Raw genomic sequence first — 25,688 nt, forward strand, 5'->3', positions numbered from 1 at the left:
AGTAGTTCCTGGGACAAGAGGGACCATATATGTCCTCTTCTAGACCACATGCTGGACATCCAGGACCCTGGAATTCTCTGTTCAAATGACCTGATTCTGAGCAGGTCTCTTCCCTGGGTCCATCCCCACAGAAGCTGCCCAGGCTGGATGTCTGCCCATGGGTCCAGGGAATGAGTAGAGGGCAGCTTTTTGCAGAGAGTGGGCAGTGGATGGAACTTGACATGCAGGTAGAGTGTTCCCAGGCCTGCCTGAGATCCTTCATCCCTGCAGAACTGGACATGAGTAGGCCATGCAATGGCTTTTGGACTTGCCTTAAAATTAAGACCAAGAAAAGGTAATAAAAGGCGGAGGATAATAGGTAAGTTTTAACACTTTGCTCTCTTGATTCATGACTTTAATTTAGACATATATGGAATTTGCATGTGTGCCCTTGGCCCAGGCCTCACAAACATCAGAAGTGGACCTGACTCCGAAGACTGGGTAAGATATTATCGCATGTGAAAGTGCTGAGAGACTTCTGGGCATAGGGTCAGCCTGCAGTACATTTTAGCTCTTATTATCCTCAAAGAGGGCTATGGCCCTAAAATGCTAAGCTCTTCCTGTCTCCAAGTTTGCACATTCACCGTGTCCTCACTCAATAGGTCCCAGACACTAGATCAGCTGGGCCAGTCATCCACGCTGCCCACTTTATTTTTACAGCAGGGGTCATGTTTCTCAGAGCAGGAGGCTGAGGTGAGACAAGAGGTGAGCCAAAGGGAAGGAAAGTGACCCCGGCCCAGAGAAGGGGGAGGGAAGGAGGCTGAGCTCCCCCGATATCTTTAGATCCTGGTGACAAGAAAAGGTGCCAGTTTCCTCCATGCCCTCCACATTTCCCAGCTGCCTCCTTGCTACTTCAATTCTTAGAGCGGGCAGGAAGGGTCCTTAGGAAACCCACACCCACCCCCCACCCCCACCCCACCCCCGCTGCCCCAAATGAAGAAACAGGCCCAGAGAGGTCGAACTCTTGGCCCAAGATCACAGAGAAAGTGATTCTTAAAACTGGGATCAGAACCTCCCACATTATTTGATTCCCTCCCCCACCCCCCCAGCTTTTCTCTAAGGAACATCAGGAGGGCTCCACCGCTGGCAGTAAAAGTGCTCCAGAGATGCATTAGCAGCTGGAGGAATGTTACATTTAGAGAGCACTTTCCTCAAAAAATTTCAAAACCCTAGTTTATCGATTGAGCCTGGAGGATCCTGGGGGGGGGGGGGCGCGCCAGGGGGGAGGGCAACCAAAAGTCGGAGTTCCTCCATCTTGCCTCAAAAAAAAATTGCTTCTTTGAGGAGCCCGCCCTGATTTAACCATCCCCCCCTCACCCAACACAGGAGCCCCAGGCTCTGAGGGTGGAGGGTGCGGGATGGGTAGAAATGCGCGGGAACCCTGGCCCTTTCTTCTCCTCCTGCAGCTGGAAGGCCCTTGAGGGCAGGAGGCCCCCGGCTGTGCCCGGGTGGCTGGATTCTTGGTGGTGGGGTCGTGCACACTCAGGTCTTAGGCGGCCTGGCTCAGAAATACCTTGAAGAGTGAGTTTGCAGGGATATAGAGGGGGACTGGGCTGGTGCCAAGGAGCTGTCAGGAAGCTACTCTTAGGTGCGGGGGGGAGATGGGGCCTAGATTTAAGGGTTTGGAGATTTTCCAGGGCAGGGGGAGAGGGAGGCTCACGCGGTTCTTTGAAGCAGTTGGCCCAACAGTCCTGAGACCAGGCGAGCCCCTCGAGCCTCTGGGCTCCTCTGCCTGCACCCCGGCCCTCCAGGGAGCAGGATGGGAGCGAGGAGGACAGCAGGGAGGAGGGTCGGTGGAGGAAGGGGCATAGGCAGGAGTGAGGGCTGGGCCCCAGCTCCCGCACTGCTCCGGGAGAGGCTCTTAGGCGGGAAGGCATTCAGCCCTGGGGGCAGACCCACCTTCTACCGGGGCGGGTAGATGGAAGATTCCATCCCTTGTCAGTTCTCAGAAAGCTAGCCAAGACCCTGGCGAGAGAGGAAGGGAGCGCTCGGGTGAGGTCTCCTCCAGAGCTATTTTGAGAGGAGTTCCTTCTAAGTGACAGGAGCCTGGCGGGGAGCCTCCCCCCCCACCACCTCCGGCTCCCCCATTGCCCTTGCCTGCCGCTCCCCCCCTCCCCCACAAGCCCTCGCGGCTCCGGGCGCGGGCACTGCAGGTAAAGGAGCTGGGCGCGGCGGCGCTGACCTGGCGCTTAGAGGCAGAGAACAGGGGGCTCTGCGGGGAGACCCCACGCCCACACCTCACAGCCCCTCTCCCTCTGGCCTCGGACCACTGGGATCAACGCCGGGAGCTTATAACCTGGTGATAAACAGGGCCCCGACTTTAGGACTGTGGAACGGCAGGCAACGGATATGCTCTGTACGCATTGACTTAAATCCTTCTGCCTCTGGGGTTGGGGTCGAGTGGATGCTACCTGGACAGACGTTGGGGAGCCTCCTTCTAGTGCACCTCGGTCTATTTCCTGCTCATCCCTACTCACCACGCCTGTCCTCCTTCCCCATGCCTCCTGCCCCCAGCTGCAGTCTCAGTATCCACTGAAGTTTAGCAGGTGCTGAGGGGGTTAATAGGACAGCATGCACCAAACCAACCCGCAGGCACGTGGCTCCGCAGGCCAGCAAGGAGCCAGTACTGGCCACCTCACCCGCCCGCTGCCCACCTCGCATCAGAGCTGGAGTAAACTGTTCCTGAACCTCCTGACCCATCTCCACTTCCTAAGGGCTCTGGGCACAGGCAGGTAGGGAGCCACTGCCTCCATCCCTCCCTTCCCCTTTCTCTGTTTTCTGCCAGGTTCTTTCCAAACACCCTTTCAGGCAAAGGGAGGATGGGGGTAGGGAGCCCCAGACAGATGAGCTCATTGGGAGAAGGAGGGCAGAGGAAGGAGGGAGCTGAAACATCCTTCCCAGGGAGAAGCTCACCGGACAGTCCCAAGCTGGAGAGGGGCGTGTGCCCTCTTCTAGGAGCAAGCGTCTGCTTCCCTCACTGCAGCTCAGAGATGGGGTGAGTCCTGGGCATCCTTTATTCTCGGCCACAATTGGGGTTGGGTGTGAAGCCCCAGGGCAGGGTCTCAGCCACCCTACCCAGCACCCCCAGAGCTGTGTTTACCTCTCTGCTTCGTGGGTTATCACATGCCCCCCTGCCCTCCCATCAAGGGAGGATGGGGGTTGGAGGGCTAGGGGCTGGAGGCATCGGGAAGGTTTGTCACTCATGGCAGGGCGAGCCTTGTCAGCTGCATGGCCAGGTGTTCTTTGGAACCCTAGACCTGGGCCTGTCTCTGCACTGGGCACTGGAATAGACTGACCAAACCAGGAGCATAAAATGGTGTGGAATCCCAGGCAGGGCTCCCTGAACTTTCTGGTCCCGTCTGCTATGAATGTTTTAGTGCTCAAGCAGTAGATCTTGCCAAGTCGGAGAGGAGATATGGGAGGAGCAGAAGAGTGGGTGGAGATGGCCGAGATGAAGGGAGGAAGCCTGGGAGCGGAGGAGAGTCTGCCCGGAGTGAAGGGTAACTTGGGGAAGTTGGAGTGAGACACAGGCCCCGGAGGAGGGGTAGGGACATGGAGACGACTGGCCAGCAAGTGAAAGAAGAGGTTTTTACAGGTTTTCAGGAGCCACGAGAGAAGAAGGTGGCCAGCGGAGGCCAAATCCCTTTATATGGAGCCAAGGAGTCAAGAGCCAGGCCATGCAGGGGGTGGGATGGAAGGGCCCCCTGGGAAGGCTTCCCCTCTGCTTCTAAGCTCTTTTGCCCTTTCCTTTTTGTTTACCGTTATTTTGAGGTTGGTTCCAAGCCCCCTTCCCCACCCATTCCTACATCTTTGGGCTGCAGGAGGCCCGTCCACTGCCCGTTCTCACAGTGTGATGTGATGTTGACTTTGGCCTTGCACCTCCCTGGGTTTGAATGCTCTGCTGTTTTCTAGCTGTGTCACCTTGAGTGTGCACGTGCTTAGCAGAGCAGAACCTTGGTCTCCTCCTCTGTAAAAGTGAGAGAAGAATACATATTTGGGGAGTTGTCCTGAGGATTAAGTCAGCTCAATACAGAGCAGCTACTCAATCAGCTGAGTTTAGCCTTCTTAGTCTAACCAGCTGTCACTCATCCTGCCACCCCCACCCACCCCACCTTCCAGATCCTTTCAGGCTGGATATGCACCCACCCATCACCGCAGCCCTTCCCAAGAGCGGCAGCATGTGAGTGTGCTATGGGCCCAGGATGGGGTGGTTGAAGACCTTGGCAGAGCTGGGAGGGTAAAGGGAGGAGGTGGCTGAAAGGATTGTCACCATTTTCTACCTCTTAGTTGAAGGACAGAGAAAGCTTTGCCCCAGCTGGAGGGCCAAGGATGCACGTTAGACTCAGCCTGATCTTTGGAAAGGAGTTCCCAAGGGTACCTGGCTCCAAATTCCCACCTTCTCCTGGCCTATTTCTCACTGTAATTAGGGGCTCGCCACCTCCCCTCTCCCACCAATGATAAATCAGGTAAAGCTGTCCAGAGACAGCCTGGGGAAGAGCATGGCTGAGTGAAAACGCAGAGGGACAGGAGTTTGCCCGTGTGTGTTTATCTTTAGTGTGTATCTTCAGGCAACCACGTCTATCCTTGGAATCCCAAAATGAGCACTGCAGAGGGCCACTGTCAGTAAACTCAGACAGCATCTAAAAGTGTGCCCTGATCTATGAATCTTCTCAACACCACCACCAAACTATGCTTGAATACCTTCTGGGATAGGGATCTCATTACCTCAGAGAAACCCAACCCTCTGCACAGCTCGGACTTACACTGGATCAATATCGGCCTCTGCCCACCAGTTGTAACGTTTGGCCCTGGGACAGAACGGGACAAGACCAATCCCTCTCTCCTGTGGCCACAGCCCCAACCCCTGCATTGGCCACCAGCGGTGACACACACTTCCGCTTCCGGTGAAAGACACCCTCTTCATTTGCCCACGTGTCCACAGGGGAAGGCTCTCAAGCGGTTGAGGCCAACACTTCCCAGTCCCTATGCCACCTGTTCACAGAGAAATTTGTGCCAGTTGAGAAGCAGGGGCAGCTGTGGCCGGGATAACGTGACTTTGTCAAGGCTGTAAGAGAAAGCCCCCTCCCATAGAATTCCAAGTAGCCAAGCTGAGTGCACAGTGTCCACCCGTCCCCCTCACCCAGCGCCTCGTGGACGCTCAAGGTCATCACTGCCAGAGACAAGGAACAGCGGTTTTACGCAGCTACCCGCACCCACCTCATCTGTTCCCCCCTCCTCCGACCCACAATCTTTCTCCCTTTTCTAGACAGAGGCCTCCTTGAGCCCTGCAGAGGAGTGGGATCCTGGGCTAGCCTCTTCTGTTTCAGGACCAAATGTATGTGCCAGGTCAAGATGCCAGGATAGTCCTAAGATGAGCTTCCTCCCCCGTGCCCCTCTGGAGCACTCGACCTCTGGGTGGCCAGAGCCTGTCCTGAAAGGTGGTTGGCACAAGAGCAAGCCTCAGCATGATAGCAAGCACGGGGAATGACTCGAACCTGGGGGATTCAGGATGAGAGGTCAGTGGGGGGCCGGCCCCCCAGGCCGGTCTGAGAAGAGTGGCAGTAGAACCCTGCCAGCAAAGACCTTCTGAGCTTCCAGAGCTAATGCAGGAAAGCAGAGACCTAGTGGGGCCTGTGTTCCTCTGCACATGGCCGCCCAGCCCACAGCCCCCCAGGCACTGCCCCAGCTTCCTTTCACCCCAAGTTTTTTAGAGACTACCCCCAAACCCACAGGCTAGGAGGGAGACGAGTGGCCGAAGCGGGACCTTACATAAACCAGCAGGAGGAAGAATCACGCTCTGGGGTGTGGATTAGAACTCTAAGTGGAACGAAAGCCCAGGCTCTGCTATTAGCCTACTGTGTGACTTTAGGAAAATTGCTTTCCCACTCTGAACCTCAGCTTAAAAAACTGAGCCCTGACAAGAAGCCTGGCAGGGCCTCTTCTTGTTCAACTGGAGCTTGCAGGGGAGGGGCAGGGAGAAGCCTGGGTGGGTATAGGCTGCCAGGCTGTGCTCAGCACCAGGCCCAAACTGGGTGTGGGCTGTGGAAGAACAGGAGACCTGCAGCCGCCCAAGAGATCCTGTCTTTGTCCTTGACTCATCATGTGGCCTTAAGCAAGTCACTCCTCTGATCTAGTCCTCATTTCCCCTTCAGGATAGTCAGGAGACTTGGCCAAGTTGTTCCCGGGACCCCCCTCGCCTCTGATATTGTAAAGATCTCCCCTCCCCTCACCCCTCCCCTTGGCCCTCAAGACCTGTTCTAGGGGCCCGGATAGCCTTGGCCTATAGACTCCTATTCTTTGGCAGCAGGCCCTGGGCAGGCTGTGCTTGAGCCCTGCAGGGGGCTCCAGTGGGGAGTGAGGAGCAGGAATTGAGAGGCTCTTGTCCAGGCACCTACACCTCAGCTGGGAGACATGGGAAGCTGGGGAACAACTCTGAGCACCACGGTGGGTGCTAGCCCTGCCTCCACAAGGCGGCTCATTCCACATTCAAAACTACCCCACCAGGGAGTTCCTCAGTAGCCTACTGTTTAAGGATCTGACGTTCTCACTGCTGTGGCTCATGTCCCTGCTACAGTGGGGGTTCGATCCCTGGCCCGGGAACCTCCGTATGCCACAAGCGCAGCCAAAAAAAAAAAAAAAGAACTATCCCACCAGGCCCCAAGGAGGCGGAGCCAAAAAACATCAATCTGGAAGGGTCTCCTGAGCCAAATCCAACCCTCCCAGAAGCCAGGCCCAACTCCAAAGTGTTCCCCAAGTGTTCTGGGAAAAAGCCCTGTCCACTCAGAAGGAACCAGCCAGAATCCCCAGTGCCTCCTCCTCCTGAGTTCACATCCCCTGCCTGTTTCCTCATCTGTTAAGCAGAGAAGCATCCTCTCCGACATCCCAGTCTTAGAACTCGAGGTTTGAGGGCGGACCTCCTCTAAAACCAAGGTCCCTTTTGTTCTCTCCGATACCAGCCACTTCTGTTTAAAGCTGCCACCATCTATTGGGTGTCTTTCTTGGGTAGCCACTGTAATCCTTGCAGGTATAAGGACGACAGATGTTAGGATCCTCCGGGAAGATTCTAAAGTGCATCTGACTACTAACCACTGGGTTACCAGGGAGTAGGCAGAAATGACAGCAAAACCAGGAGAAAGGAACCAACCCCTTCAGGATTTCCATGCAAAAGTTGAGGCTTTTCTTATCTGGTGAGCCTCCTAGGCAAGTGTGTGCATGTGTCTAAGAGAGAGAAAAATGCAAAGGGGGAAGAATAGGACGCAAGAGAGAAAAGGCCTGTGCCTGGAATAGCAGACCCCCTGGGCCAGGTGGTTGCCTTTGGGCCTGAATTTAGGGCTGATTCAGCAGCCACGTAAATAGGATACAGCCGTTCTCAAATGAGAACCTGACTCTTCCCCTCCCCAGCCACCCTCACCCGTGAAGTCTCATGAAAGCAGACGCTGCACCAGCTGTCGTATCTTTTTCTTGAATCCAGAGCAGGCAGAAGAGATGTCTGCCTACTCAGACACAGCTTAGAAATAGGGGGCAGGAAGGATGGCCCATCCAGCCATGGAAAGAGTAGACAACATAGGCACAACAGTTAGCCTCGAGGGCTTCAAGAGTGGGCATCTCCCAGAAATAACCAAGAGCCCTCCAAGACGTGGGTGTTTAGCCGCTCTGTCCCCAGAATGCTTTCAAGGTGGATGGAGGCCTCCAGGATTCTGGGAAGGCAGAGGGGAAAGATGAGGCATCTGATGAGAAGGGAACGAGCAGAAGGACCTCATGCATGATGAGATCTGGCAGTGTCAGTAGCATCCCCGGGAAAGGAACCACAGGAACTCCTGTGATAATTCTGGCCCCGTCTCCACTTGCCCCACTCTGCACCCCTGAAAAAAGTCACACTCGAAGGATGTTCAGGGGAGATGATCTGTTTATTGCAGCCAGTAAATCCAAGCAAGGAGACAAACTGCAAAAGCAACTCGGTCTGCTCCCAGAAGCAGACACATCACAGCAGTTGGGCCACAGAGGACCATCCAAGTGTCTCTCCCCACCACCTCTCCCAACCACCGTGTAGCACATACGTCCTAGAAAGTGCATCAGTAGTTGTGTTTTCCCCTCCAAGTGCACAAAGAGCAATAAGAACATTCCATAATTTGCCTTTGGTGAATCAACTCAAAACATTGAGAAAAGATTGTTTCCCCCCCCCCACCCCCGCCACCACCACAGTGTAACTTTGGGGGTGGATGTAGTGAGATGTTTTATATTTGGAGATATATCTCTACTTATATATAGACTATGTACAAATGCATCAGCAAGCTTCAATAAAGGAAGACATCAGCAAGAGGCACAGCAAGAGACACAGGCTTTCTATCCTTAAGACATAAGTAAGAAGAAAAAGTTCTTGATTCATCACCCGTTCCAATTGCACCAAGCCCTTCCCATGGCCTGGGACTGTCCTTTTGGACCTGGCCATTATTTTCAGTTGTCCATCTGCTTAACCTGACCTTGCAAATACTTACCAGCCCAGCCTCGCCGAGGGGACTCACACGGAGAAGCGTGGATCCAGTCGGCTTTTCCTTTTTATAAATCAGGAATAACTGGTGATTGGTCCACAGCTAAGGGGGCAGATAGCTATTTCCAAAGCCAGTTCCAAGGCACCTCAAGGCATTTCAGTCCTGAAAAAGTGTGCTTTGTTCTGATAAGCTAAATCCCATGGGTTGGCCAGCCCATCTCTCTTTACAGTGGCCCTTAACTAGAAGGAAGAGACAGATAGGGCTTCCAAGAGAGCAGGAGAAGCAGGGGGCAGTTGAGAAAACCAGCAGACTGATCCCAGCAGAGCACAGTGACTGACAGGAACATGCGGCCGGAAGTAGGGCTTGAGGTGCACGGTACAGGAAGAGGAAGACCTTGCTGGTGTACAGAGCAAGCAGGGTGCCGTGGAAACATCTCACCGGTTTCCCACCTCAACTCACAGAAGCCCTCCACTTTGTTCCCAACCTCATTGCCCTGGGGGAGGCAGCTCTATGACATCTCTGGAAGAGACTCTAAGAGGCTCGGGAAGAAAGTGCCTCAGGGGTGGGCAAAGGTGGTTCCCGGCCCATCCCAGTCTGCTCGGGCGCCTGAGGCCCCTGGAGAGGTAGTGCTCTCCATTGGACCCTCTAGGTCAGGGCAGAGAAAGGAAGGAACCCAGAAGTCTTGGGCTTCTTTATGGAGAGTTAGGATTCCTTAGAATAAACCTAGGGAACCTTGCACATCATTCCCCTAAATGTTATGAGTCCTGGAAAAAAAAGATAAGCTCCCAGCATCCGCACAGCTCCTCACTCCTCCTGGAAGAGGAGAGCACTGAGGAAGTTGCCAAAAAGTGAAATCTGCGAGCTGCAGACGTGTTATTACAACCACCCTCGGTCTCAGCTGGAATGAGGGTGCCCACCACCCTCCTCTCCCCTCTCTGCTGGTTGGCTCCAAGGACAGGCAATGTCCACCAGCCCCAGGCATCCTGGGGGTTTAGCCCACCCCCATTGGCAGTGTGTTGATTGGCAGTTAGGTACTGATGAGTTAGAATCTCCGGATGAGCTGGACTCATCCCACCCAGGAACCACCGGGCTGGTTGCCCATCCCCTGCCCTGTGCCCACTCTGCCCGGTCTCTCACCCTCTTCCCTACTGGGTCTTCCATCTCTCCTTTCTTTCTTCCCTTCCCAGGACCCAGATTCTGGAATCTCTTCCTTCTCCTACTCCAGCCCTGGAAGCAGTGGCTGCAGAGGTGGAAATAGAGGCACCAAAAAAAAAAAAAAAATTTCATCTTGGTCCCCACGGTGCTGACTTTGCAGTTCCCCACTGTGTTATGGCTTTGTGTGCATCCCCAGCACCTGGCACCGTGCCTGGCACACAGGAGATGCTCAATAAATGGATGTTGGATTGAAGTGAATTAAACTGAATCACCCAGATGCTATCGCTCTTTCTCCAAACTGGCCACCTTCTGGGTAGAGACAGAGAACGGTCCCTGAGGCTGTCAAAGTCCTGTCTCCACCCTCTTTCCCCAGACTTGGTCCTGCCCTGGGCACAGACGCCCTGAGCCCGGGCAGGGCCTGAGCTCCAAGGAAGGCTGGGAAGTGCTGCAAGAGTCAGCCTGGGTGGGGGCGGGCGGTGCCATACCAGCAGCTCTGCCCCCCACCCCCATCACCCCATCCCTGCCTCAGTCACAGCCTGGAGGGGCTGGGCTCCCAGACATGAATCGGGCTGGAGGAACCCACCTCCCTCTCCTCACCTCCCACGTCTCGGTCCCCCTGCCCCTGCCCTTCCCGTGGGGCAAACTGTGGCTCCACTGATTCCAACTGGATACTGAGGAACCAGGGGAGAAGCAGGCCCCTCGGTTCTGCGAGTTTAAACCACAGTTTCCCCATCGTCTGTAGTATGAGGGACTTGGCTTAGTTGATCTCTGAGCGTTTTCCAAGGCAGTTTCTCTCCGACTCTCTCCCTCTCCTGAGGCTTAACCAATCCCGTCTTCATGCGAGTGAAATGGCAGTGAACGGTGGCTCCCCACTCACGCTACTTTCGTCCCCACAGAGGGAGCTGTCAGGGCAGGGGAGGGGTAACGTGGCTCCAGATGTGACACGGCCATGGGGCCTCAGAGGCTCCAAGGCTCCCCTCATGCGTCCCTCAGGGACAAGAGCCAGATGAAACCCTGTGAGGGTAACGGGAAAGTTTGAGCAGAAGCCCCAGGGAAGCCCCCCTCTGCCCACCGGCTCCTCACCTCCACACCTTGGCTGTTCCCGGCCCAGGTGAGGGCGGCCACCTTGTGGGAGCAGGCAGGCGGCCTTGAACTCCAAAACAGAGCGCCCCCATCCCTAGGCTAACTTTGCCACCTGTCTCCTATTAGCGGGTAACTTAGATGAAAAACGATCACCACCTGGAGAGACACGACCCAGCCACAGCCCAGCTCAATACAATAGCCCTGCGGTACTTTTCTCGCCCCAGAGATCCCAAGGAGTCAGGAGCCAGGAGAAACCCTGAGGCTTCTGTGGGAGCGACTATCAATGGAGAAGTGGGGGAAGCAGAGCTCCCTGGGCCAAGGCTTGTCTCCAGTTGCCTCCGGCCCGGGCTTCCCTTCATTGTCCAAGAAATGCAGTCATCCTCTCAACACATGCTCAAGTCAGAGGGACCCACAAGCAACCCCATGACAAAGCTGCCCAGGCCTGGGAACAGCTCAGGGAGCAGAGCAATGCCACACCTTCTAGGGGCAGCACAGCAGAGCCCCTCCCACCTGCGGGTCCCTCTGAAACCACCCCCAGAGCAGTCCACGCCCCGGGCAAGCCGGACAGCTGGCCTCCTCCACCGCGGCCCACCCTCCCCGTCCGCGTCTGTGTCCCCAGCCCCACGGGCCTCTGGGCCTCCTGCCTCCTCTCAGGGGCTGGCAGTTCTGAGCCCACCTCTCCCTCCCCTCAGGGCCCACACATCCCAGACGCCTCAGGGGCAGTTTTCTCGAATGAAAGAGAGGTGGGTCACTCTTGGTGCAAGGGTGGGAGATACGAAGGGAGGGGTTCAGGAGGCCCCAGGTGGGCCCTGGGAACCTGGATCGAGAGAAGCACACCAAGAGAGGGCAGGCGGGGGCACGCTGTGCGGGCAGAGGGCGGGAGGGAGACGGGACACGAGGGAGGGGCTGCAGGGCCGCCCGCCGGTTACTTGGTGCCATCCTCCGCGTTGCCCTCTCCATCCGTCTTGCCCTCCTCCTCCGTCTTCAGGTCATCCGTGCTCAGTTTCTGCTCTTTTTTCCTCCTCACGCACTTGACTACCATCAGCACCAAGATGACCACAGCCAGAAAGCCCCCGACGGAGGCGCCCACGATCACCGCCACCGTGGAATCCCGCTCAGGGGGCTCTGGAGAAGGGGGGGGGGGACACGGACCGACTGAGCATTAGGGCTGGAAAAGGGAGCCTCGTCCACCGGCCCCTGCTCCCTGCAGTACGTGCGGGGTGGTCCTGACTTGACCCTCCTCTGTGGAAATTACTTTGGTCAAAGCCCCAAATCAACCCCGGCCATTGACCTCTAAGCAGCCCACCCCAGAATCCCAGGACACCTAAAAGCCCCAAGGGAGGGCAATATGATGCTGTACCTAAGAGTACGGACCTGGAGGTCAAATAGACCCAGTGTGAGTCCCGACTGTACAATTTATGAACGGCGTGATCTTAGGTAATGCACTTAGGTGATGGCCTTAGTTAGCCTCTAGAAGCCTCAGTTTCCTCATCTGAAAAATCGGGATAATAACTGTACCTCCCTCACAGGGTTTTATGATGATGAAATGAGATCATGGACATAGAGAGCTTAGTCCTTTCTGTACCTGAGACACAGTAAGTGGCCAAAACCTGAAAGCTGCTCTCAGGCTTCATGATGGGCTCCCTGAGACCTGGTCCCAGGTCCTCAAGGACTGGGAGGAGTAAACCAGATGCCTTCCATGGGCACACGCTCTTGCTCCCCGCCTTGGGGGGTGGAGCCCCAGCTAACCCTGCTGGAGCGCGGCTGGGTGGGAGCAGCCAGGGCCCCCCAGCAGCCCCTCACCTTCCATGAGGACCTGCAGGTAGATCTTGCCGTGGCCGCGGTGGCGGTCGGGCGGGTTCATGATGTAGCAGTTGTAGGTGCCCTCGTCCTCCAGCTGCACGTTTCTCAGCGTGACCGACACATCGTACTTGCTGGGGTTCCCCGAGAACTCCACACGGTCCCGGAACCGCTCCAACTTCAGGTTAATGATCTTCATGCGGAACTGGAGGAACTGAGGGAAGGGCGAGGGGCAGGAAGCTCCGCATGAGCAAGGAGCTGCAAGGACAGCAGGGTGGGCCTCCTCCCAGCCCCCCTTTTCCTTGGAAAAGAGGCCGTCACCCCCAGATCTCTGCCACCCCCCTCCTCCAGGGCCACCCAGGTGTGATAGCACACCTGCGGCCAATGCCCCCTGGAGCAGACAGCACACCAGGGTCCTCCGGGGACCTGGTCTGGAGCAGGGGCAGGAGGTGGGAAAGGTGGGCTTCATTCTGCCTCCTTCCCCATCCCGCCTCCTTCCCAGGACTCACCATCTCCTCGGAGCAGTTATTACACTCCTGGTAAGTCCAGTTCAGGGAGAACTGCTTGTGGTTCACTGTGTAGCAGGAGTTGAAGGTGCAGGACAGACGGGCATCAGAGCCATTGAGGACATTGAGGGTGGTAGGTACTGTGACTTCCATGCTCTGCCCTGGTGGCACTGCGGACAAAGTCACAAGCTGGTGAGGATTCCAGCTGGCCGATAGGGCCAGGGAGGGGACAAACCTTCTGTGCCTGGTGGGGAGCGGAGCGGGGCTATGGCAGCTGGCTGGGTCCCTTAGAGCTGAAATTAGTCGGGGGGGGGGGGCGGGGGTTGGGTGGAGTGGGCTGGCCCAAGCTCAGAAGGAGTACCTGATGTGGCCCTGGGGGTAATGTGGGGAGCAGAACAAGGCTGGGGTGGAGAGAGACCAAATCATCTGTCAAGCCAGCGACAGACAGATGGGCCTCAAGCCTTTTTCAGCGCTGCATCTGTGTAAGCCCCTTTACCCAGCTGTCCTGCTCCAGGCCTGTCATGGCCACCGGCCCTGCTGGCTAAAGACCTTGGACAAGGGATTGTGCTTCTTCCTCACTACTTCTAACCATCTCCGTGGAGCCAAAGCCCTTCCAGCTGTAATTACAGTGTCCCCAGGGGACAGGCAGCCTTGAGGACAGATGGGGATTCAGAAAGCCTCCCTCTCTATATGCCAGGGCAGAGCAAAGCCATGTGCCCAGCCCAGCCCCCTTCTGTTCCCTAAGCTCCTGGCAGGGACTGCAGATGAGCAATGGGAGGGCGAGATGCCCCAGAAGGACAGGCACAATTCCAAGGGATCCACGGATGGGTCTACAAGGGCAGGAGTCCCTTTTGGAGACGCCAAGGCTGGACATGCTACGTGAGGAGCTAGTACAGGCTGCGGGGCATGGGGAGCGGAGGCAGGGGTGGCGGGTGGGAACAGCAGGTTTCTGCAGAATCCTCTGGGGAGCACCAGACCTGGTCCAGGAGCCCTGGGTGCTGAGGCTGGGTGTCACCCCACCCTAACAGTCCAAGTAGGGCATGGTCTAGGGTGAGGAGAGTGAGCCAAAGCCCTTCTTCAGCCAAAGCTAAAGGTGCAGTGCCCCTCCTCCAAGAGGGCAGAAATTGAGGAGAGGATGCTCCTTCTCAGGGTCATGGAAATACCTCCCTAAATTTTACACCCTAGGCAACTAACTTGCCTCACCCTTGTCTTGGTCTGAATTCTGAGATTCCCTGCCAATATCGTCAAAACCTCATCCCCACAGATTAATATTCTTTTTTAAAAAAATAATTTCTTTTTAATTTTTTTTGGGGGGGACCACCCCACAGCACATGAAGTTCCAGGGCCAGGGATCAGATCTGAGCCACAGCTGTTACCTACACTGCAGCTGCGGCAACGCCGGATCCTTAACCCACTGTCCTGGGCCGGGGAACGAACCTGCATCTCAGCAGTACAGAGATGCCTCGATCCCTTTGCGCCACAATGGGAACCCCAAGATTAATATCCTTTGAAGAGGATGAACAGTAATGCTCAGCACCAATCATTCATTCACTCATTTACCAAATATTTATCAATCATCCACTATGGCCCAGGCACTCAGTCTAGACCCTGGGGATTATTGCTGAGATGGAGGCAGGCAGAGGTGCTGCAATAGGGAGCTTATGTTCTAGGGTGGGAGACAGATATCAGAGAAAAGATAGGGAACTTTAAGGAGGGATGCATGGCAAGGGCTGTAAAAAATAAGGCCAGGAGCAGGGTGCTGCCTGACCCGTGGGGCTTGGGGAGGGCTGCTCGGAACAGGGCCCTGTAGGCAGCCCCAGCTAAAGTGAGTGAGTGAGCCGTTTGAAATTTTGAAGGAGCCAAGTTCCCAGGCAGCAGACCATCAAGAGGAAAGCCTCAGTGCTTGAAATAAGTTTCACGTGTCTGGGGCACAACCAGCAGAGTGATGAAAGGGGCAAATGGAGAGGCCTGGGGTCCCAGAGTTAGGCAGGGAAAGAACGCCCCTCTTCTGAGTGAGATGGGAAGCCACTAGGGGGCAGACGGTCAGGGAAGCAGCTTGGACGAGAGCCAGGGCTGTCCACATAGGAATCGCACAGACACGGAGATCCCATTAGACCAGGTTCAATCCCAGCTCTGCCTTCAATCAGCTGGGAGACTGTGGGCAAGTTCCTTCACCTTCAGAGCCTCGGGCCCTCTCCTCTGCAAAATGCAGCTGAGGACACTGACCTCCCAGGGTAGTTATGATAATTAAGTAATAAAATATACAAAGCAAACAGTAGCCTAAATTCTCAAGTTCTGCCCCCTAAGCAGGAAGGGCTTTGGGGGGCAGTCCTCTGGCAGGGGCATCTTGGAACCTGATCCCCAGGGCAACCCCTGGGAATTTCCTGGGATCAGGGCCCAGTGGGGGGCGGGACAGGTGGATCCCCCGCAGGGCTCTCCTTCTGCAGATGGTTTTGTTGTGCAAAGCTGCCAGGCCCCACAGCCGCACCCTCAGCCTGGAAGCAGGGATGTCAAGGTCCTTCTGCTCAGCCTGTCCCTTGGGATGAGTAGGCAGGGTCAGTAGGCAGGATTTAAGGACAGGAGATGCTCTGAACTGCTGGCCCTGGAGGTCAGGACCCAGCCCTAGACAGAGGGATGGGCATGCAACCCCGCCTGCAAGGCCAGGCTTCCAGTGTGCCCAGGTGCTCATCAGGGGCACATGAACTGGGGTCGGGGAGGGGGGCAGTTGCCGAGGGGGCCGTCAAGAAGAACGCAGCTCGGTCCCTCTCTCCCAGCTCTCCTCGCCATTATGAAAGCACCTAGCACAGCGCCAGGCTAGGAGGAGGTGTGCGGAAAACGCCATCTCCGCCCCCGCTCTGCAGAGGCAGAGGAATCTGCAGGGAAGGAGCCTTGCAGGGCCCTGTCCTGAGCTTACCTCAGATCCCAGGAACACCCTGCTTTTCTAGCATCTTCCCTGGGAAGAGGCTGCGACCTTCCTAGGCGCCCTTGAGCAAAAGGAGCCTCCGAGTGGCATTCAGTAGGTCTCAGGAATCTGGCTGAGCCAGCCCTCCCTCTGTCCCACCCCAGCCCACAATATCCCTCTGATCAGAACTTGAACCCCACCAGGAAGCTCCCTCCACCTGAAAGGAGCTAGCGCTTTGCCCTGAGGGAGAGCACAGGCCTGGGGAGCAAAGGGCCTTTTCTGGCCGGCAGAGGGGAGCCAAGAGGTGCATTTCGGGTCCCCCCCCCACACACACACATCCTTACAGAGCCTCCTGGAGGAGGCACCAGGCCGACATGTGTGCCCTTTAGTGGTCACAGAGGTCAAATGCCAACTGCAGAGAGGAGAACAAAGAGTTACCACATCTGAGGAACCTCAGAAATTGTAGATCCAGCCCCATCCTCTTATCAGTGAGGAAGGTGAAGCCACAGAGAGAGACAGCCAGCAGTTAGGGACAAGAATCATGGTTCCTGACTCCTGGCCACTATCTACATCCACCTGAGTCTCACCAGGATCCCAGCTTGAGGAAAGGGCCTGAGGCCTTTCACCAATCCAGGCCCTCAGTAAGATGAGAAAATCTGGAGGTCCCATTGTGGCGCAGCGGAAACAAATCCGACTAGGAAACTTGAGGTTGCGGGTTCGATCCCTGGTCTCATTCAGTGGGTTAAGGATCTGGCGTTGCCACGAGCTCTGATGTAGGTCACAGATGGCCTCTCGGATCTGGCATTGCTATGGCTGTGGCGTAGACACGCAGCTGTAGCTCTGATAAGACCCCTAGCCTGGGAACCTCCCTATGCCGTGGGTGCAGCCCTCAAAAGACAAAAAAAAAAAAGATGAGAAAATCATCCTGTTAGGAGGGCAAATCTGTGAGCAAAATCCCGGGCTCCTAGCAAACTCTGCTGCTTCAGGAAATTAGCCAAATCCACAGCGTGGGCCACAAAAGGACTTCCAAACAACAGAGTGCTCACCGCGCATCCGGCGCTGTTAAGCACCTACGGATGGTAGCTCAGGTAACACAACAACCCCAACATCACCGCCACTCTCCAGGTAAGGAGATGGAGCAGAGCCTGAGTTCACAGCTAGAATTGAACCCAGCCTGGCAGGCCCCAGACAGAGGGTGGTGAGCCCAAACGAGGGCGTGATTTTCACTCCAAAGGCTCCCAGGGACCAGGCCTCCTGCTGTCTACACGGCAGGTCCGGGCAGGCTGGCCAGAGGGGAATGGTCCTCTCTAAAGGCACCTCCATACAAGGGGGGCCCAGTCTTCCTGGTTGTCCCATTTGGGACCAGGTCTAGAGCCTGGGTCTCCTGGTTTCCAACTCACAGAAAAGAAATGATCAACAGGGATACCGTCAGGATGTGGCTTTCGAACTTCGTACTAAAACATCACCAGTGCCCAGGCCCCTCATTTTCTTCAAGATGCATCAGGGCACCTTGGCCCCCATGTCATATGCTGTTCTAACTGGCCCATCTTGCAGGAATCACAAATACTTGCTCATCTCCTGTCAAACCTTATGTCCTGCAGAGACTGGAAGTTAATGCTCTTGACGCCTCTTTCCAACCCTATATAGCAACCTATTAGGTAGGTTTATTTCTTCACGGTTTAAAAAAAAAAAAGTTTGTCTAAGTAGAGAAATTACCTTCCTCCCTTCTCCAGCATGCTGTCTCTGGGGCAGCCCCTGCCTCCAGGGCAAATGGCACACCCAGCACGTCTCCCTACCCTCCACCCTGCCTCCACTCCAGTGACCCCGGAGTTCTTACTTTTTCGAAAATACCGCCTTCTTTCATGCCTCTGTGCCTCTGCACCTGTTTTTGCTCTCGGTTGGGAAGCTCATTCTCCTTGCTGCACCTGAGCCCTCCTACGTATCCACAGATCCCAGCTAACAAGGCATCACCTCCGTGCCAGACGCCCCAGCACCTGCACCCTCTTCCCAGCCTGTTTCCATTGCTTCCAGACTGGGAGCCAGAATGGCAAAGTGGCCAAGACTGGCCCTCTAGCACTCTGATCAGGCAAGAGGGTTAACCTCCCAGCACCTCAGTTTCTTCATCTGTGAAATGGGAGATGACAGGAGATAACCTCCTAGGGCCGTGGTGAGGAATGCACGGCTTACAGAAACATAAAGCTCACAGCAGTGCCTGGCACGTAGTCAGTCAGCCCTCAACAAAGCTTAGCTGCTAGTGTTATTATTATTACTACTGTTCTTTTGACAGCGCCGCTGATGCTAAGAAAACTCTGGGGAGCTGATTCTTATTTATCCTGGCATCCCTGGACCCAGGACAGTCTATGGCACACAGAGGGCACTCGATAAAATCTGTAAATGGAGGAGAAAGCATTTCCCTCCACACGTCTGTGTGCAGGGGCCTTGAGGAAAGATCAGACTCCACTTTCTAGGCCTCCCCTGACATAAGCCCTCCCCTGGGTTATCATAACCCAGATTCTGATAACCATAACCATGAAGCCAACAGTCCTGAGAAAAACTCTAGGGAAGACCAAAGGTTGGGATTGTTTCTAGCTGGAAACTAGTCTTACGAGCTTCTATCATGTGTAAGGCAGTTTTCCCAGCTTTCCCCTTTCCCTCTGTCAGCTCGATAGCCATCGTCACAAACCCAGTCCCTGTCACAGTCCCCTCCCTTGTCACTCGTGGTATCTCTCCACCTGGGGACTGACGCTACTACAACCACCAAAGTCCCATTGACGACCTGAGTCCTTAGCCTTGGAGTCCCAGGGCCTGCGTCATCACAGCCTCAGTCAAGTTCAAGGTCCATCCTCCTGCATCGCCGCCCCCCCCCCGCCCCAGGTTTGCAGAGGCTTTAGCTTCCTCTCACCATCACCTCAGAGCCCCCATGCCCTGACCTCTTTACCCTAGACTCCATCACCTTGGTCCTGGTCCCTGGTCCCCTTCTTTCTTCACTTAAATAAGGCTCTCACAAGGCTGCCTCTCCCTCCCACAGGAAGCTCTCCCTAACTCCCAAAAGGGGTCACCTGTACTCTGCCCCCATCGCCTTACATACTGGTCACTCAACCCAACCAACTTGAGACTGATCAAAATTACTGTTAGTATAGCAGTACCATTGCTCCAACACTAGGGGCAGTAGAGTTCAATGGTTAAGAAAGGGCTGGGGAGTTCCCCTTGTGGTTCAGCGGGTTAAGAACCCAGCATAGTGTCTGTGAGGATGTAGGTTCAATCCCTGGCCTCGCTCAGGGGGTTAAGGATCCGGCGTTGCTACGCAAGCTGTGGCGAGGTCGCAGATGCAGCTTGGATCCCGCATTGCTGTGGCTGTGGCTTAGACTGACAGCTGCAGCTCTGATTCGACCCCTAGCCTGGAAACTTCCATATGTGGCAAGTGTAGCCATAAAAAGAACAACAACAACAAAAAAAATGGGCTGAGGTCAAGCAACCAGGAGTTCAAATCTCAGCTCCCTTTAAACAAGTCCTGTGACCTTATTGGGCCAGTTACTGAATTTCTCTGTGCCTGTTACCGTATCGGTAACTTGAGGATCATAACATATCCACCCCACATGATCCCCGATTGCCGTGAGGACTAAACAAGATGCATACCACCTGCGCACGTGAAAATCGTTCAAAAAGGTTAGCTATTATTGAGCATCTGCTATGTACCAGACTCACCAAAAACCCAGACAGTAGGTATTCTCCAGTTCACCCACGAAAGAGCTCAGAGGGGTTGAGTAACTTGCTAATGGTATGGTGTAAATGACAGAGGTGGCTTTAAACCCAGAACGATTCCAGGGCTCATGCTCTTTCTGCTGCCTGAGCTTCTATAACCCTCCTGCTCTGTGATTAATACATCCGATAATTCAGCAAAGCTAATAGGCCTTATCACGCAGGCTGCCTGGGACCCTGCATTCTCTCTGTTTAGTGCTCCTGCCCTATATCCAGCACAGCAAGCCAGTGAAGGAGAGAGAAAGAGGGAGAAAGGGAGTGAAAGAGAGACGGTGTGATGGGTACTACTCCCACTGACAACCCATGGACTGGGTCCTCAATTGCTAGGCCAGCAACGAGTAACTTTAGGAGCAAGAAATGAAGCTACCTGGTCAGTTCTGAGACATGGTCTAAAGAGCCACAACAACAGGCAGACCCAGGAGTTCCCTTTCCCTTTTTTCTTTTTTTTTTTTTTTTTTTTTTTTTCTGATTCCTTCACCTGACCCTTCTTCTGCCCTATCTGGTCCAAGCCAGAGACCTTCTCCATCAGTGGCTGCTTCAGCAGTTTTCCTCCCAAATGCAGAAGTCATTCCTCTAGCCTGCTTGCCTCCTACTCCCCCACACATTGCAACAAAATCAGCAGTACAGATTTCCAGGAAGCCAGACCTGGAACTCCCCCTTAAATCCACTGGATGCTAAATAGCAAGGTTCAGAAAAGAAGCCCCTTAAGGGAGCATGAAGTCCCAGGACCCCACATTTGCAGCAACTTAAAAAAAAAAAAAATCCATAAAGAGGCTCTGCAGATCAGCCTACCCTCCACCCCCATCCCCACATGGGTCCATCACAGGGAAATGCAGAGGAAAATCCCCTCCCTTGACAAGTGACATCCCCCACCCTACCCCCTGCAAGGAACACTCAGATCCCCTGACCCAATGTTTCTGTGACCAAGTGGTCCCAGCATTATGCAGTCCCCACAACGTCTCCCCCAGTCCCCGCTCCTCCCTTCCCAAGGACACGAAGGGAAGCTCAAGCAACGTCTCCTTCCCTGCCCCCGGCCCCCATCCTCCTCCTGTTGCAGCTGCACTTCTGGACCCACAGGAGCATGCAGATGTGCAGACTAACTTACCCAAAGAGAAAAAGAGACTGAGCCCCGTGAGACCGAAGGCAGGGCGAGGTAGCCAGGCATCTTTGTGCATTTTCAGAGACTGAGATGGGAGATGTTGGTCGGGTGGGGTATGGGAGAGGGTGATTTGAGGGCCGAGGGCTACAGGGGAGGAATAGTTAGATGCTAAAAAAAAAATGCACGGATGTACTTCAAAGACACATACAACATTAAGGAAGCTTTATTTCCATCTCTCTAATATGGCGGGCTCGTATCTAGCTGCTAAAAAAGAGAGAGGGAGTGTGGAAGGGAGAGAGAAAAAAGGGGATGGAGTAAATTTTGTGGTTGGTGGATTTCGAACGGCAAGTAGGAGGGCATAAAAAAGTCTTTCTGCAAAGAGCAAAGTTCCTTGGAAATTGTTACCCTCTAAAACAAGAACTGAAGCGTGTACTCCCTTCTTTACTTGGTTATTGCTGGGGTTTGAAAATTGTCTGAGGAGCCCATTTATTTCAAAACTACAGTGAGGAGGTGAATCCCTCTTTCTCATTTAAAAACACCCAAAAAAGGAGAATTTTTTGTTATTTTGGAAAGGGTTCAAGGAAGTGAGTTGGGAGATTTGGGGGAAGTAAGAACTTCCCCATTTTTCTAGCATTTCCACTGAAAACAGAACATATCAAAGCAGGCCGGTGTAAATATACTGAACAGATCTTACAGTCAGATGTAATATGATAAATCAACTATGCTCCAATAAAAATAAAATTCAAAACTTTTTTTTAAATATAATATGGACCTGTGGTGAATCCTGTTTCAATAAAGTCTATTACATTAAATCTTGCTTCAGTTAATCTACAGTAAAAAGACATTATTGAGATAACCTGGAAAAAAATATGGACTGAGTGTTAGATTATATTAATGAATAATTTTTAATTTTGTTGGGTGTGATAAAAATATTGCGGTTATGTTCTTTAACATCTTTTTTTTTTGTCTTTTTGCCTTTTCTAACTCCCATGGCATATGGAGGTTCCTAGGCTAGGGGTCTAACACCAGAGCCACAGCAACGCAGGATCCGAGCCATGTCTGCAACCTACACCACAGCTCACGGCAACACCGGATCCTTAACCCACTGAGCAAGGCCAGGGATCGAACCTGAAACCTCATGGTTCCTAGTCGGATTCATTAACCACTGTGCCACGACAGAAACTCCAGTTCTTTAACATCTTTATCTATTATACACACTGGAGTGTTTATAGGTGAAATGATGGGACAGCTGGAATTTGCTTTCAAATATGCCAGGAAAAAAAAAAAAAAAAAAGACATTGGGGTGGTAGGTGACACAGGACCAGATATTGTTGTTGGTCGTTGAAACCGGTGATAGGTACAAAGGGTTCACTATATGTTCTCTCTTCTGATATCTGGGGGTGGGGGGTGTATATATATATATATATATATATATACACACACACACATATATATATACACACATACACATATAAGTATTTTTTTTAAGGGCTGCACCTGCAGCATATGGAAGTTCCCAGGCTAGGGGTCAAATCAGAGCTACAGCTGCCAGACTATGTCACAGCCACAGCAATGCCAGATATGAGCCACATCTGTGACCTAAGCCGAAGCTTGCACAGCAACGCCGGATCCTTAATCCACTGAGTGAGGCCAGAGATGGAACCCGAATCCCCATGGATACTAGTCAGGTTCTTAACCCTCTGAGCCACAATGGGAACTCCCTGTTGTATATTTGAAAATATTTTCTTTGAAAAGGGAAGAAGAAATAGGCTCATATCACAAGAAGGAGAACGTGGGGTGGAGTGCCAAGAATGCCCTAAGCAGGACAGTGACCTTCGCTCCACTCTTCCAGGGAGACATTTGAATAGAACAAAGGTTCTCCTGCAGCAATCACACGCATTTGTGGCGGGCCACTGATGCACCAAACAGGTGCCACTCACATCTTATAGCATTAACCCTGGGCCAAGTCTTTACAAAGGATATCTCTACTTAATGGTAAGCTGGGAATGGGTGATTACTGCTCTTTTTTTAAAAAATGGCAATGAGGACACAGAGGCTGACAAGGCCTAACCCACTCAGGTTACGTGTGATAGTTAAGGGCAGAGTCAGAGCCAGGACCCAAACTGAGGTCTGGTGGGAAACACTGGGTACTTCCAACATTCCACATTGCCTGTTACCAAGGGGAGGAGATGTGGGAGCTTCTCAGGGAAGAGAAGACTGGAATAGATGAAGCAAGGGGCCTCTGCATGCGTGTGTGTGTGTGTAAAAGAAGGTGGTATGAGGCAGGGCATGGAGGAAGCACTAGCACACTTGGTTCAGAGCAGACACTCCATAAACAGGTGCTGCATAGCAGCACAGGGCCAGGACCCCCTGAATGAATGAATGAGCTTGGAGCAGGACTTTCGCGGAAGGCAGGGAACTCTAGCCAAGGCTGCTGAAGCTGTTTTTGGCTGGGGAGGAGTGAAATGGGTCAGATTTAGGTGGTGGTTGCTGAAGTCAGAGGGGTGGAAAGGAGACCTCTGGGGTTCTCCACACCCGAGGTGTGGTCCATGCCCAAATCCTGGACAGACTCTGTAGCCAAAGTTGCCTCTGTCACTTCACCAGAGTCTGGCGGCAGCTGGCCCATTCCCAGAGCTCACAGACCCTAGGAAGGAAAATCAGAGATGGGGCAGCCTAGGGAGAAAAGTGTCTTCCAGTGGCCCCAACCCTCAGGCCCCAGGCTGCCTCCACTGCCAGCAGTGGCCTGGCTCGCAGGTGTGCCAGGAGGGAGAGACCAGCTCCAGCTCTGGCACAGCCCCCCAGCCAGGTCCCAGCTCGCTGCACAGTCACCCAAGCTGCCGCAGGTACATGTCAGCCAGAGAGTTTTGGTTTGACGTAGCCGGCCTCCTCCTTTTTTCTTAATGTAGCTAAGCATGCCTGTGAGGCCCCGGAAGCTGCTTACCAGGCTCTCTTGGTCTCAAGACCGACCAGAAACGTCTATTTGGGGGACATCTGAGATACAAAATAAATCCTAAAGTTCCTTTGCCTCTAGCCAGAATTTGGCTCAGAGAAACCAGGTATATGACTCAGCCTTTGTCCAACTCAGCCCTGCAGGAACAAAGGTTGGAAGGCGCCAAACTGGGGGGAGAGGAGGAGGTACCCAGGAGGGGGGAGTCAGCAGGGGAGCTACCCCAGACCCTCCCCATCGCTCACCTGGGCCTCCAGATGCCCATTTGATCCAAAAGAGCACATCTTTCCCCAGGAGCCAGTAAACGCCTGGAAGCAGAAACTCAAAGAGGTACTGAGTGAAGAAGACACCAGTATTGAAGATGGGCTATTTGGGGAAGGAAGCCCTGTGTTTGGCATTTCATCATGCCATTTATCCCTGGAGATTTTATTAGACAACACTCAATTGTCTACCTTACTGGAGGAAGCCATCACACAGAACCCAAAGGAAAGTCGTTTCCTTTTGCCTTTGAAATTCTTAGTGGAGGCTATGGGGAGCCTCCCTGCTTACCTTTGCCTCACTAGACCAGCATCATCAGCATCACAGGAGCTCCTAGAAATGCAGAGTCACAGGCCCCACCCCCAACCTAAAGAATCAGAATCTGCTTTTTTGGAGGGGGCAGGGGGGGCGGTGCTGCACCCACAGCATATGGAAGTTCCCAGGCTAGGGGTAGAATTGGACCTACAGCTGCCAGCCTACACCATAGCCACAGCCACTCAGGATCTGAACCACATCTGTGATCTACACCACAGCTCACGGCAATCGGCTCCTTAACCCACTGAGTAAGGCCAGGGATTGAACCCGCATCCTCATGGATACTAGTAGGATTCATTTCTGCTGAGACACAACGGGAAGCCCCTCAGAATCTGCATTTTTAACAAGCTCTTTAGGTGTTTCTTGAGAAGTAACACCCTCAGCTAATATTAAAAGGTTTGCATTCTAGGAGCTCGGAGCAATAAGAGGCTAGGTTTGGGGGTTTGGGGAGAAGGGACTGGCGAGTAGGGACAAGCTTAGGATTAAATACTTCAGAGCACCTGGCGCCCTGCTTGGGTAGAACAATTTCACTCCCCTCTCTTCTCTGCCCAGGCCCTTCCCAAGCTGCTCCACACCAGGCTGGCTTTATCTTACCCCACAGAGGGCTTCACATGACGGGTCTCTGCCTTCGCAGTTTCCTCTTCTAGGAATGCCCTTCCTCTCTGGTCTGCTCCACAAGCTCCTAGTTCTTCAAAAATCTGCTACAAAGTAACTCCCTCCTTACCACCCCTTCTTTGTCATCTATGTACCTCTTCTCTCCATGCAGCGTGACCATTTACTCCTTTATAATTCCCTCATTCAACAAACTGTTTTTGTTTTAAGCCACACTTGCAACATGCACAAGTTCCCAGGCCAGAGATCAAACTTGAACCACAGCAGCAACAAGGCTGAATCCTTAACTACTGGGCCACCAGGGAACTCCTCAAATATCTGTTTAATGTCCTCTATGTGCCAGACACTAGGCTAGAAACCTAGAGGCCCAGAAATGAATAAGATATAGCTCACCCTTTGAGAGCTTACGTTCTAGATAAGGAGACAAATATATCAACTCCCATCTACAGGTAACCCTGGGATTACTTGAGAGTATTGTCATTTTGTTTATATGTCTTACCTCCCCAACTGGATTGCAGCTCTTTAAAGACAGGGGTTGTGTCTTAGTCTTCTGAGTTTGTGCTAGGCCACTACTGGTCCCTGAGCAGATGAGAATAAATCAATGATTGTCTATTTTATACTTGGGGAAAAAGCAGAAACTCTATCAGCCTGATCTGACCCAGCCAAAGTGTGGTAGAATCAGGACTGGGAGCCAGGTCCAGCCCATCCCTGCATGTGCTATTCT

General features: G+C 53.6%; 1 protein-coding gene and 1 long non-coding RNA gene across 6 annotated transcripts; one reads left to right on the plus strand and one right to left on the minus strand.

Moving 5' to 3' along the window:
- The first annotated feature begins 2,149 nt into the window (after positions 1-2,149).
- LOC125111502 (uncharacterized) lies at positions 2,150-9,960 on the plus strand. Of its 4 annotated transcripts, none has more exons than XR_007130868.1 (4): positions 2,150-2,192; positions 2,825-3,034; positions 4,159-4,219; positions 9,716-9,960. It is a non-coding gene; the product is annotated as an uncharacterized LOC125111502 (long non-coding RNA). The 4 variants fall into 4 exon arrangements; XR_007130867.1 differs by lacking the exon at positions 2,150-2,192 and adding an exon at positions 2,201-2,395; XR_007130869.1 differs by lacking the exon at positions 2,150-2,192 and adding an exon at positions 2,445-2,771 and having other exon boundaries at positions 2,941-3,034.
- Positions 8,220-25,193, minus strand: SCN2B (sodium voltage-gated channel beta subunit 2). 2 transcript variants are annotated; one of them, XM_047753456.1, is made up of 4 exons: positions 24,947-25,193; positions 13,076-13,242; positions 12,570-12,780; positions 8,220-11,891 (listed from the first exon to the last, which is right to left on the minus strand). In XM_047753456.1, exons 2-4 carry the CDS (start codon positions 13,223-13,225, stop codon positions 11,692-11,694), a joined length of 561 nt encoding a protein of 186 aa, XP_047609412.1. In that variant the 5' UTR covers positions 13,226-13,242; positions 24,947-25,193; the 3' UTR covers positions 8,220-11,691. The 2 variants fall into 2 exon arrangements, with proteins under 2 accessions (XP_047609412.1, XP_047609411.1); XM_047753455.1 differs by lacking the exon at positions 24,947-25,193 and adding an exon at positions 20,839-21,356.
- Positions 25,194-25,688: the final 495 nt, after the last annotated feature.

The sequence above is a fragment of the Phacochoerus africanus genome, chromosome 11 (genome assembly GCF_016906955.1).
Source record: "Phacochoerus africanus isolate WHEZ1 chromosome 11, ROS_Pafr_v1, whole genome shotgun sequence".
Taxonomy (NCBI): Eukaryota; Metazoa; Chordata; class Mammalia; order Artiodactyla; family Suidae; genus Phacochoerus; species Phacochoerus africanus.